Consider the following 13531-nt stretch of genomic DNA (forward strand, 5'->3'; position numbering starts at 1 on the left):
CGGGTGGCCCTGCCGACGACGATGACAACGAGACCGAGACGGAGACCGAGACGGAGACGGAGACGTCGGAGCAGGCGGGGTGCGGCCAGCACGGAGACACGGCCCAGCCCGGGGAGGACGCCGGCCCCTCGATGCCTGCAGCCGGCCTGCAGGAAGGAAGCCCGGGGCCGGCCGAGGAGGAGCCACTTGACCCACGGGCAAAGACCGTGCAGGTAACTCCCCGAGCCCGGCGGAGAAGACCAGACGCTGCTTGTTTTTGTCTGCAGAGAAAAAGTCAGGGCCGGGGCACACCTGGGCCACACCTGGGCCACACCTGGGCCAGCACAGACTAAGCACGAGGAGCAGCGTCTGCGCCCCCAATCCCGGTCCCCGTCCCCACCTGCGGGGTGGGGGTGCGCTTCACAGTCAGTGAAGCGGGGCTGCCGCTGTGTCTGTCTCTCTCCCTCTCTGTCTCCCCCTCCCCTCTCAGTGTCTTTCCGTCCTATTCAATAAAATGGAAAAACTGGCCGCCAGGAGCGGTGGATTCATAGTGTCGGCACTGCGCCCGTCCCCCCCCCTTCCCGTGATAACCCTGGAGGCAAAAAGAGAGAGAGAGAGAAAATGCATTTTAAAAAAAAGTGGGCCAGGTGATGGTGCACTTGGTTGAGCGCACATGTTACAGTGCACAAGGACCCAGGTTTGAGCCCCCAGTCCCCACCTGCAGGGGGAAAGCTTCACGAGTGGTGAAGCAGGGCCGCAGGTGTCTCTTCATCTCTCTCCCTATCTCCCCTTCTTGATTTCTGGCTGTTTCTATCCAAAAAATAAAGATTAAAAAAATTTTTTTTAATGTTTCATTAGTGATTTAATAGTGGCTTACAGGACTGTAAGACAGTGGGTATATAAAGAATCAATAAACCCGGGGGGGGGGGGTGGCTGTTTCTGCAGACAGTGCTTACCAGTGAGCATGTGTGAAATGTTACTGCCGGGTGGATCTCCTTCCATCAGCAGTGTAGACGCACTGACTCTGAGGTGTTTGTTTTGCCCCAAGGTGTCCTGGAATACGATACATCAGGAAGCCAACACTGACCCTTACAGCCCTTTTGAGGAACAGCTGGTGAGTCAGAATTGTACTGGATGATCTAACAACGGCACTGTGTTACTTTTACTTTCTCTCTCTTTCTTTCTTTCTTTCTTTCTTTCTTTCTTTCTTTCTTTCTTCCCTTTTGTTGCCCTTGTTGTTTTATTGTTGTTGTTATTGATGTCATTGTTGTTGGATAGGACAGAGAGAAATGGAGAGAGGAGGGGAAGACAGAGAGGGGGAGAGAAAGATAGACACCTGCAGACCTGCTTCACCGCTTGTGAAGCGACCCCCCTGCAGGTGGGGAGCCGGGGGCTTGAACCCAGATTCTTACGCCGGTCCTTGCGCTTTGCGCCACCTGTGCTTAACTCGCTGCACTCCCGCCCGACTTCCGCTTTTAATTTGTTTTTATCACTGGGGCCTGGTGCGTACGTGACAAACCACCGCTCCAGGTGGCCGCTAGGACAGCAGCACCTGCTTGTTACCCCGGAGCTCCCGTGAGTCAAACTGAGGTTTTTGAATTCTCATGACATTCCCCATGTAAATGTCCTCTTAAGTATTTTATTTCGTGTGGTCCAGGAGGTGGCGTAGTGGATAAAGCATTGGACTCTCAAGCAGGAGGTTCTGAGTTCAATCCCGGGCAGCACATGTACCAGAATGGTGTCTGGTTCTTTCTCTCTCTCCTCCTTTCTCATTAATAAAATATTTTAAAAATATATGTATTTTTTATTTCATTTATTTTTGAATAGGGACAGAGAGACATTGAGTGGGAAGGGCAAGACAGAGAGGGAGAAACTCCTGCAGCCCTGCTTCATGCTTGTAAAGCTTTCCCCCTGCAAGCAGGGGCCCGAGGCTTGAACTCTGGTCCACACACACTATAATATACTGCCCAGCCCGCCTGCCATGGGTACGTCTCTCTTTCTAGTCTTTGTTTGAAGAAACTGTTCAGAACAGGCTCAGAAAAAAATTTTTCAGACAACTTTTTTTTTTAATAATTTATTTCTTTATTGGGGAATTAATGTTTTACATTCAACAGTAAATACAATAGTTTGTACATGCATAACATTCCCCAGATTCCCATTTAACAATACAACCCCCACTATGTCATTCATCATCTTTCATGGACCTGTCTTCTCCCCACCCACCCACCCACCCCAGAGTCTTTTACTTTGGTGCAATACTCCAATTCCATTTCAGGTTCGACTTGTGTTTTCTTTTCTAATCTTGTTTTTCAACTTCAGCCTGAGAGTGAGATCATCCCATATTCATCCTTCTGTTTCTGACTTATTTCACTCAACATGATTTTTTCAAGGTCCATCCAAGATCGGCTGAAAACGGTGAAGTCACCATTTTTGACAGCTGAGTAGTATTCCATTGTGTATATAGACCACAACTTGCTCAGCCACTCATCTGTTGTTGGACACCTGGGTTGTTTCCAGGTTTTGGCTATTACAAATTGTGCTGCCAAGAACATATGTGTACACAGATCTTTTTGGATGGATGTGTTGGGTTCCTTAGGATATAGCCCCAGGAGGGGAATTGCAGGGTCATAGGGTAGGTCCATTTCTAGCCTTCTGAGAGTTCTCCAGACTGTTCTCCACAGAGGTTGGACCCATTGACATTCCTACCAGCAGTGCAGGAGGGTTCCTTTGACCCCACACCCTCTCCAGCATTTGCTGCTGTTACCTTTTCTGATGTATGACATTCTCACAGGAGTGAAGTGATATCTCATTGTTGTCTTGATTTGCATTTCTCTGACAATCAGAGACTTGGAGCATTTTTTCATGTGTTTCTCAGACTTTTGGATCTCTTCTGTGGTGAATATTCTGTCCATGTCCTCCCCCCATTTTTGGATGGGGTTATTTGTTGTCTTGTTGTTGAGTCTGGCAAGCTCTTTATATATGTTGGTTATTAAACTCTTATCTGATGTATGGCATGTAAAGATCTTCTCCCATTCTGTGAGGGGTCTCTTGGTTTGGGTAGTGGTTTCTTTTGCTGTGAAGAAGCTTTTTAATTTGATGTAGTCCCATAGGTTTATACTTGCCTTAGTCTTCCTTGTAATTGGATTTGTTTCATTGAAAATGTCTTTAAAATTTATGCGGAAAAAAGTTCTGCCAATATTTTCCTCTAAGTATCTGATAGTTTCTGGTCTAACATCCAAGTCCTTGATCCACTTGGAATTTACTTTTGTATTTGGTGAAATACAGTGATTCAGTTTCATTCTTCTGCATGTTTCAACCCATTGTTTCCAACACCATTTGTTGAAGAGACTCTGCTTTCCCCATGTAATAGTCTGGGCCCCTTTGTCAAAGATTAGATGTCCATACGTGTGGGGCCTCATTTCTGGGCTCTCAATTCTATTCCACTGGTCAGTGTGTCTGTTCACGTTCCAGTACCAAGCAGTTTTGATGACAATGGCCCTATAATACAGTTTGAGATCTGGGAGTGTGATGCCTCCGGTTCTGTTCTTTTTTCTCAAGATTGTTTTGGCAATTCTAGGTCTTTTCTGGTTCCAGATAAACATTTGTAGCATTTGTTCTATTCTCCTAAAAAATGTGCTTGGGATCTTGATGGGGAAAGCATTAAATTTGTAGATGGCTCTGGGTAATATATTCATTTTGATGATGTTAATTCTTCCAACCCATAAACATGGAATATCTTTCCACTTCTTTGTGTCTTTTTCAATTTCTTTGAGTAGTGACTCATAATTTTCAGTATACAAGTCTTTCACTTCTTTGGTTAGGTTTACTCCTAGATATTTTATTGTTTTTGTTGCTATAGAAAAAGGAACTGATTTCTGGATTTCAATTTCTTCTAACTTAGTGTTTGCATAGAGGAATGCCACTGACTTTTGAATGTTAATTTGATAGCCTGACACATTACTGTATTGCCTGATGATTTCCAAAAGCTTCTTGCTGGATTCCTTAGGTTTTTCCATGTATACTATCATGTCATCTGCAAATAAGGAGAGTTTGACTTCTTCTCTTCCCATCTGTATCCCTTTAATTCCTTGCTCCTGCCTGATTGCTATGGCAAGAACTTCCAACACTATGTTGAATAGTAATGGTGATAGTGGGCAGCCCTGTCTAGTACCTGATCTGAGGGGAAATGCTTCCAGTTTTTCACCATTGAGTATGATGTTGGCTGTAGGTTTGCTATATATAGACTCCACTATCTTCAGGAATTTTCCATCTATTCCCATTTTTTGTAGTGTTTTGATCATAAAGGGATGTTGTATTTTGTCAAAGGCTTTCTCTGCATCTATTGATATGACCATGTGGTTTTTGGTCTTGCTTTTGTTGATGTGGTGGATCACATTGATTGATTTACGTATATTAAACCAACCTTGCATGCCTGGGATAAACCCCACTTGGTCATGATGAACAATCTTTTTGATATACTGCTGTATCCGGTTGGCTAGAATTTTGTTCAATATTTTTGCATCTATGTTCATCAGAGATATTGGTCTGTAGTTTTCTTTTTTGGTTGTGTCCCTGTCTGCTTTTGGTATCAGGGTGATGTTGGCTTCATAGAAGCTGGCAGGGAGTATTCCAGTGTCTTCAGTCTTCTGGAAGACTTTTAAAAGTAGAGGTATTAGTTCTTCTTTGAAAGTTTTATAGAATTCATTTGTAAAACCATCTGGTCCAGGACTTTTATTTTTGGGAAGATTTTTGATAACTGTTTCAATTTCATTAGCTGTGATGGGCCTGTTCATGTTATCCACTTCCTCTTTACTTAGTTTTGGAAGTTGGTAGGTATCTAGGAAATCATTCATTTCTTCCAGGTTCTCTAGCTTGGTGGCATATAGTTGTTCATAGAAGCCTCGCATGATATGTTGAATTTCTGCAGTGTCTGTTGTAATATCTCTTCTTTCATTTACCATCCGATTTATTTGGGTCTTCTCCCTTTTTTGTTTTGTGAGTCTGGCTAAAGGTTTGTCGATTTTGTTTACTCTTTCGAAGAACCAACATTTACTTTCGTTGATCTTTTCTATGGTTTTCCTATTCTCAATGTTATTTATTTCTGCCCTAACTTTAGTGATTTCTGTCCTTCTGGTTGCTTTAGGATTCCTTTGTTGTTCTTCTTCTAGGTCTTTAAGATGTGCAATTAGGCTGTTTATTTGTGCCTTTTCTTGTTTCCTAATGTGTGCTTGTATAGCTATGAACTTCCCTCTTAGGACTGCTTTAGCTGTGTCCCAAGTATTTTGATAGCTTGTGTCTTCATTTTCATTGAACTCTTGAAACATTTTGATTTCTTCCTTGATTTCCTCTTTGACCCAGAAGTTGTTAAGAAGTGTACTGTTGAGCTTCCACATTTTGGCACTGTTACTAATCTTTTGTTGATTGTTAAGTGTTAGTTTAATTCCACTGTGGTCTGAGAAGATGCTTGGGATGATTTCAGTGCTCTTGAATTGGCTGATGCTGTCTTTGTGGCCTAACATATGGTCTATCCTTGAGAATGATCCATGTGGATTTGAGTAAAATGTGTATTCCAGTTTCTTGGGATGACTGACTCTGAAAATGTCCAATAGTTCTAGTTTATCTATCTCTTCATTTAGCTCCATTATGTCTTTACTGATTTTCTTCCTGGATGATCTGTCAAGTTGAGAGAGTGGGGTGTTGAAGTCCCCTACTATGATTGTGTTACTGTTAATATATTGCTGTAGCTCTTTCAGTAGAAGTTTGATGTATTTAGATGGCTTCTCATTGGGTGCATAGATATTAATAATTGTTAAGTCCTCTTGACTGACTGATCCTCTGAGCATTAAGTAGTGTCCATTCCTATCTTTTTTAATCGTATCTATTTTAAAGTCTATCATGTCAGATATGAGAATAGCTGCTCCTGCCCTTTTTTGTGGGCCATTGCCTTGTATGATAGTTTTCCATCCTTTCACTTTAAGTCTGTGTTTGTCTTGTTGAGTTAGGTGAGTTTCCTGTAGACAACATATTGTTGGGTTGTGTTTTCTGATCCATCTTCCTACTCTGTGTCTTTTAATAGGTGAATTCAGGCCATTGACATTTATTGATATCAAAGATTGAAGATATTTTAACGCCATTCTTGTAGAGTTTTAGAGTGTTTTGATATATGTTCTATTTGTGGTGGTCTGGTTGTTTATAGGAGACCTTTCAGAACTTCTTTCAGGGCATGCTTGGTGATGGTTGCTTCCTTCAACTGTTGCTTGTCTGAGAAGGTTTTGATGCTTCCATCTAGTCTGAATGACAGTCTAGCAGGATATAGTATTCTTGGCTGAAAGCCTTTCTCATTGAGCACTCGATAGATATCTTGCCATTCTCTTCTGGCCTGTCGTGTTTGTATGGAGAAGTCTGCTGCTAATCTTATGGGTTTTCCTTTGTAGGTGACTCTTTGTTTTTCTCTTGCAGCCTGGAGGATCCTTTCTTTATCCTTATTCCTTTCCATTCTAAGTATGATATATCTTGGTGTCTTTAGGTCTGGGTTAATTCTGTTTGGGACCCTCTGGGCTTCTTGAATCTTTATGTCTTTGGTGTTGTCTAGACTAGAGAAATTTTCAGCTATTATGGTCTGGAGAATGCTTTCTTCCTCTCCTTCTCTTTCTTCCTCTGGTAAGCCAATAATGCGTATATTGTTTCTTTTGAAGTCATCCCATAGGACTCTGTTGTTGTTTTCAGCATCTCTTAATCTCTTTTTGAGATCTCTTACTTCTTTTTTAGTTGTCTCTAATTGATCCTCAATCTTGCTAATTCTGTCTTCAGCCTCATAGATTGTATTCTCTCTGCCCTCTACTACTTTCTGGAGTTCATCTATTTTGTTGCCCTGCTCTGATACTGTTTTAGCTTGTTCAGCTAGTTGCCTTCTTAGCTCAGCGATTTCAGCTTTCAGCTCTCTAATAACCATGAGATTATTAGAATTTTCTTCCATATTCTCATTTGTTGTTCCTGCATTTCTGATTACAATTTTTTCAAATTCTTTACTCACTCCTGTTATTATTTCCTTAGCTAATGTTTGGATGTTGAACTCGTTGTTTTGTGCTTCACCCTCTGGAGGACTTTTAGCTGGACTCTTGTCCTGGTTCGAGTCTCCAATATTTTTTCTTGTTGTTTTAACCATTTTATATATTATGTTATGAGTCCCCTTTATCAGTACTTTTCAAATTATTGATCACTATTGCCTGGATTGACTTGTGTCTAAGTAATTTAATTAAAGGGTTTACCGTGGTGGAAGTTAACAGTTTTTTCAATCCCTGAGTTGGAGCTCAGTGGTGTAAAAGCCTCTTTTTTTTTCTTCCCTGTAGGCTATGGGAGCCTGAGGGCTTTTCAACTATCGATAGGCTTCTTAGCTTAATCACTGACTCCTGACCAAGAGATAAAGCAGGGTGTGGCAGAGATAATCCATTGGTTATGCAAAGAGACTTTCACAGCCCCTCAGCTATGCCACCGAGGTATAGGTCTTCTCCTGAGTTTCCCGGTTAGATCTCTGTCCCCTGGTGTCCTTCCCTGTTGCTGCTCCAGATTCTGAGGGTAGTAGCAATGGAGACTCAGAGTTGCACTTGGTGAGTCTCTGGGGAGTCCTTTCCTCCCTTCAGCTGTCCCCTTGTTGTGGAGCAGACTGGAGGTGGTGTCTCCACTGATAAACTGTTGAACTGTTAGCAGTCACTTAATCTCTCCTTAGGCCCCTCTCTCCTCTCTGTCACCAGCCACGCGTGTTTGTACTCACGGGTGATTTACTGGGTTCCTGTGGTCATTCTAGTCCTGTCTTGTTTCGGTCCGGGTGGTCTCCTTTGGTATTCCTAGTTGATCCGGGAGAGGAGAGGAGAGGAGAGGAGAGGAGAGGAGAGGAGAGGAGAGGAGAGGAGAGGAGAGGAGAGGAGAGGAGAGGAGAGGAGAGGAGAGGAGAGAAAGCGATCTGCTGCTCGTAGCTCCGCCTCGATCTTGAATTTTCCAGACAACTTTTAATTGGGCATTTTGTAATTAATGTTTAGGGTGACATGTCACAGATTGAAAAGGAGTACCACGTTTTACAAAGGCAACTTAAAGAAGCACATGAAACTCACGAGCAGAAAAAACTCAAGACCTCAGAAGAGATCAAGGACCTGGAAGAAAAGTTGACGAGGAACGCAGAAGAGAACAAGGTAACCCTCTCTGAACCCACCTTTCGCCACACGCCTCGACTGGTACGTGAGCTCTGCAGCCTCAGTAGAGGGAGCTGTGCGTTGTTGGCGAAGATGTCTTCTTCCATGGCGCCCACTCAGACTTTCCTGACAGGGAGGAGCAAACAGACAGACACCTGCAGCATTCCTCTGTCTCTCCCCTGCAGGTGGGGGCCAGGGCGTTGAACCCAGGTCCTCACACACAGTAAAGTGGGCACGTGAACCCTGGCCCCCATGGGAGCACCGGCGCCAGGGGGCGTCCGCAAGAGATGGAGCTGTGCTGTGGTGTCTCTCCCCAAGTCTGTCTCTCCAGCAGTTAAAAATAGTTTAGTGGTCTAAGAGGTGGCACAGTGGATAAAGCTCTGGACTCTGAAGCATGAGGTCCTGAGTTCGATTCCCGGCAGCACACATACCAGAGCGGTGTTCGGTTCTGTTTTTTCTCTCTCTCCCCTCCTGTCTTTCTCATTAATAAATTAATGAAATCTTAAAAAGAGAATAGCTTTAAAAAGGATCTGTCTGGCTCTCCATCTTTCTCCTCTGTCTCTCTGTTCTCTCTCAAGTTCTCAATATCTCTATCCAGTGAATATTTAAAACATATATATTTATTTCTTTAATGGCCCAGGTGGTGGTGCACCTGGTTGAGCACACCATGTGCAAGAACTTGGGCTCAAGTCCCCGGTTCTGGCCTTCAGGGACGGGGATGCTTTGTGAGTTGGGAAGCAGTGCCGCAGGTCTCGGCCTCTCTCTCTCCTTTCCCTCTCAATTTCTGGCTGTCTCATCCAATAAATAAAGATAACTTTTATTTTTTCAAATCTATCTGGGAGCAGTCAGCACATGTGAGAGCCCACACAGCAGCAAGCAGCAAAGAATGGCAGTACTCAACATGTAGCTAAGCCCTGTGGCCCTACTGTGTGTGGCCTGGGACCCAGACCTGGGGAGCTGCCGTCAGCCCCTGGGTAGCTTTCCCCAAACCCAAAGCCTCCAGGAGCCCTCGAGCATTCAGGCTCCTGTTTTATAAAAGAGACAGATCTTTCCATTCTTCCTGTGTACTTCCTTAAAAAAGACATTTCTTTTTTAGATTTCCAAGACTGAATTAAATTGGTTTCGTGAAGATTTGGAGAAGGCAACTAAAAAATGGCAACAGGAGAAAAGAGAAATCCAAGAAAAGCTGAGAGGCCTGAAGAAGAGGATGAAAAGGATCGTGAGCGCCACGGAAAAGTAGGTGGCAGTGGGGGTAGGGGCTCCCCGGGCGCCTGCTGTCTTAGCCTCTTGTTAGCATTGGTACCTTTAACGTTCTGGGCATGAAGCTGCGTTCTACTCACTCTGTCTCTCACCATGAAAGGGAAAAGGGGGACCAAAGGTTTGCACATCTTGTCTGGAGAGTTGTCGGACTGTGGGCCCGTTAGGTTTCCAAGCACAGGTGTCACTGGCCTGGTGACACTGCTGCTGACTCCACAGCGCCAGTGCTCCTGTCCCGGGTCACCTAGCCAGCAGGTGTGCCCAGATATTTACTGGCACGGGCAGGTTCTGCCTTGCGAACGTGTGCTGCAGAGAGGGGAGAAGAGGACATTCCCCTGAAAGAAAATGCCTTTGCAGGAGCTATGAGGAACGGGACAAACTGGCAACAGACAGGACTCCGGAAACGCTTGGCCGCGTGTGAACAGCATCTGTTTGTGGAGGCATGGGGGGTTTTGTTGTTATTTTGGATCTTTGAAAATTGATTAAAGTATTGAAAATGTTTTTCTAGGTACACTCAAGGTGATGACGAAAAGCCCAAGATCCTCGAATCCCTTCTGGATCAGTCTCTGGACACCAGGCAAGTTGAGCTTAGATTTGATTCTGAACATCTCAGGACATTTAACGGACCAGAGACACGAGGACACTGGACTTGTAAATAAATTGTTATGCTCCTGTTCTGTTTTTGTTTTTAATAGTGATAGTGACCTTCCTAGTACACACTTCATATCCATAAGGCCCAGGGTTCTAACACCTGCCCCAAAACAAAATAATAAAAGTAATGTCCCTGTTTTGTCTGTACTTGATTCTTGAATTTTGAGATTTAACCTTTAAGTGTCTGGGGGCAGGGGTTGTTTGGGTTTTTTTTAAGGATTAAAAAATTTATTATTATTATCTTTATTTATTGGATAGAGACAGCCAGAAATCAAGAGGGAGGGGGTGATAGAGAGGGAGAGAGACAGAGAGACACCTACAGCCCTGCTTCACCACTCATAAAGCTTTCCCCCTGCAGGTGGGGACCAGAGGCTCGAACCCAGGTCCTTGTGCACTGTAATACATGCACTCAACCAGATGCGCCACCACTCAGCCCGTTTGTTAGTTTTTACCAGAGCTCTGCTCGGCTCTGGCTTAAGATGTCCCAGCTTTCATTTCACACTGTTAGTTGTTTCAAATCCTCAATTGATTGTCATTAATTATTGTTTTTCCCCCTTCACTCCCCTTTAATTTGATAGGACAGAGAGAACTTGAGAAGGGAGGGGAACTGTAGAGGGTGAGGTACACCTGCAGCCCTGCTGTACCCTTGTGAGACTTTCCCTCTGCAGTTACGGACCAGGGGCTTGAACCCAGGTCCTTGTGCACTCAACCAGGTGTGCCACAGCCTGGCCCCCTCGTTCAAGCAATTTTACTGCAAACCTGTAAATATTTTCCCCTACCTTTTACTAACAGAACAGTGTCTTCATGTGCTGGCAAGCAGTTAGAATTCAGTAAGTAATAAGCAGCTGTTCTCTGTGTCTTTCGTTTAATACTGCTTCATTTGCATCTGTTTGCTTGTGTTTCCTGAACTAAGACCATGAACGTTTGAGATTTTACCACTGTCAGGCCAACTTGTCTGACCTTTTACACGCAGACACACACAACAGACACACACACCACTTCATGGCTTCAGGGCTTCCTCAGATGCTGTGGTACTACCTGGGGGGAGAGAGGGAGGGAGAGAGAGAGAGAGACAGACACACACACATATACACAGTGGCATGAGGGCTTCCTCAGATGCTATGGTACTACCTGGGGGGAGAGAGGGAGGGAGAGAGACACACACACATACACACACACACACACACTGGCACGAGGGCTTCCTCAGATGCTGTGGTACTACCCGGGAGGCCTGGCACGGGATGTTCCTGACCCAGTGATCTGTCTCTGGCCTCCCTTCTTCTTCACCTACCTACTCACATCGCCGCCCGTGACTTTCTTTATGAGGTGCCATGAACGACTTTGTTCGGGTAGTGAGTTGAGTGCTTGTGGTAGCTGTCAGAAGTTAAGACTCAGAGGTGGCCTGTGAAGTGGCCTGCACCCCGGGGGCCATCCATGCACCCTCCTAAAATGGTGGGCTGCCTTCCCAGCATTCCCGGCGCGTGCTCCCTTGATTTCCTGTCTCCTTGGACCGTCTGCAAAACAGGGAGTCCTTGGGGAGTCGGGCTGTAGCGCAGCGGGCTAAGCGCAGGTGGCACAAAGCACAAGGACCGGTGTAAGGATCCCGGTTCGAGCCCCCGGCTCCCCACCTGCAGGGGAGTCGCTTCCCAGGCGGTGAAGCAGGTCTGCAGGTGTCTGTCTTTCTCTCCCCCTCTCTGTCTTCCCCTCCTCTCTCCATTTCTCTCTGTCCTATCCAACAACGACGACAACAATAATAACTACAACAATAAAACAACAAGGGCAACAAAAGGGAATGAATAAATAAATAAAATAAATATATAAAAAAACAAAACAGGGAGTCCTTGCGCAGCTGCTGTAGAGCCCAGCGGGCGACCCCCGTCGTTAAGAGGTGCTCAGGCTTTTACAAGAAGGTTCTTTTTCTCTTTAGCGATTCCAGCAGCGCCTTTGCAGATGAGAAAATCAAAATTGAAGAGAGTATCAAGAAGGGGAAGGAGAGTTACGAGGAGAGTCTTCTCAGAGCCGTGGCTGCAGAGGTGAGTGGACCGCAGCGTGGCACGGGGCGTCACTTGTCGCGGGGCGTCACTTGTCGCGTGGCATTTAATTGTATCTCGGGTGTGGCAGTGCTGCTGGGAGGAAAAAGCTGGGTTTTTTTACCACTAGTGATTTACAGGATTGTAAGGTAAGCGGCGTCTGATGCCACACCACACCCACCACCAAGGTGCCCCCCTCACCGCCAGCATCACCCCCGATAGCCACTATAGTTCCCCCACGGTTGTAGATAGCGGTTGACTACATTCATATTTTTTTCCCATATTCATTCACTCCTACAGCCCTGCGTTCACTTCCTTTCTGAGCCACACCTACACCTGTTACTACTTCCGGGTGTCCTTCCGTGTTCCTCTTCCATCTCAGTGATGAGGCAAAACCAGGTTCCTGGTCACAAACGTTCTGGGTCAAGGTGGAATTGGGATTCGGAGCCCTCTGGTCATCTTCCCCTAACACTGGGAACCCCTCTCACGAGGTCCCACCTCTCAAAATCACTCCCATCTCCTTGCCTGGTGCCGCCACTCTCTCACCCTGAGGTTTCTGTGATTACGGGCTGTGTTTCCAGCACTCGCGTGTGCACACACACACCCAGATGTCGTGACTGTGTCCCCTTTCCCATGTCACCATGCCGTGTCCCCATCATGTCCGCTCAAGTGCAGCTTCCCCAGCCAGAGACGGTGCTCACTAAGGATACACTCCCGGGGTGACGGGGGACAGGAAGCTCCCCACACACCTGACAGCGGCAGCCTTGTGAGCCATCCTTTCCTCAGTAAGGCGATTTGGATGGATCACACACACAGTCTCAGTACAGGGAGACAGCTCACCAACTGGCCTCGAGGGCTGCAGGTTCAGTCCCTGACACCCACTTATGCCAGTGCTGAGCAGTGCTCTGGTCTTTGTTCTTGCTACACACACACACACACACACACACACACACACACACCCCCTTCCTCATAATAAATAGATAAGATCTTTTAAAAAATTTTTTAAATATTTATTTTCCCTTTTTATTGCCCTTGTTTTTTATTGTTACAGTTATTATTGCTGTTGTTATTGGTGTCGCTATTGTTAGATAGGACAGAGAAATGCAGAGAGGAGGGGAAGACAGAGAGGGCGAGAGAAAGATAGACTCCTGCAGTGTTGGTCATGACGCCAGGCCTGCTGCATTGCTGGACGCTGTGGTCTGTTTACATCATCACTGTTTGCCTGAGACCCGCCCTGCCTGCAGGGCACTGGTTTAATCCCACTGGCTAGGTGGACTTCACGCTCTTTTCCGTCTCTCCACCCACTCTCCGACCCACTTCCTTTTCCAGCCGGAAGATAAAAAGGCAGATTCTTTTTTGATCAATAAACACATTGTATTGCATTCCTGCTCAGCCACAGGAGTTCCTGATTCCCCTCCCATGTCTCTG

At 45.5% G+C, this 13531-nt stretch overlaps 1 protein-coding gene across 10 annotated transcripts in view; it reads left to right on the plus strand.

The window, feature by feature from the left end:
* TTC3 (tetratricopeptide repeat domain 3) overlaps window positions 1-13531 on the plus strand; it is a 115031-nt gene that overhangs the window by 80812 nt on the left and 20688 nt on the right. For all 10 annotated transcript variants that reach the window (XM_060198688.1, XM_060198683.1, XM_060198685.1 and 7 more), the window contains 6 exons: window positions 1-212; window positions 1028-1093; window positions 8016-8165; window positions 9262-9401; window positions 9931-9999; window positions 12001-12106. The exon at window positions 1-212 is cut by the window's left edge and continues 779 nt beyond it. In XM_060198688.1, the coding sequence (XP_060054671.1) occupies window positions 1-212; window positions 1028-1093; window positions 8016-8165; window positions 9262-9401; window positions 9931-9999; window positions 12001-12106 (743 nt within the window). The remainder of the gene's footprint in view (window positions 213-1027; window positions 1094-8015; window positions 8166-9261; window positions 9402-9930; window positions 10000-12000; window positions 12107-13531) is intronic.

Source organism: Erinaceus europaeus, chromosome 9 (genome assembly GCF_950295315.1).
Source record: "Erinaceus europaeus chromosome 9, mEriEur2.1, whole genome shotgun sequence".
NCBI lineage: Eukaryota > Metazoa > Chordata > Mammalia > Eulipotyphla > Erinaceidae > Erinaceus > Erinaceus europaeus.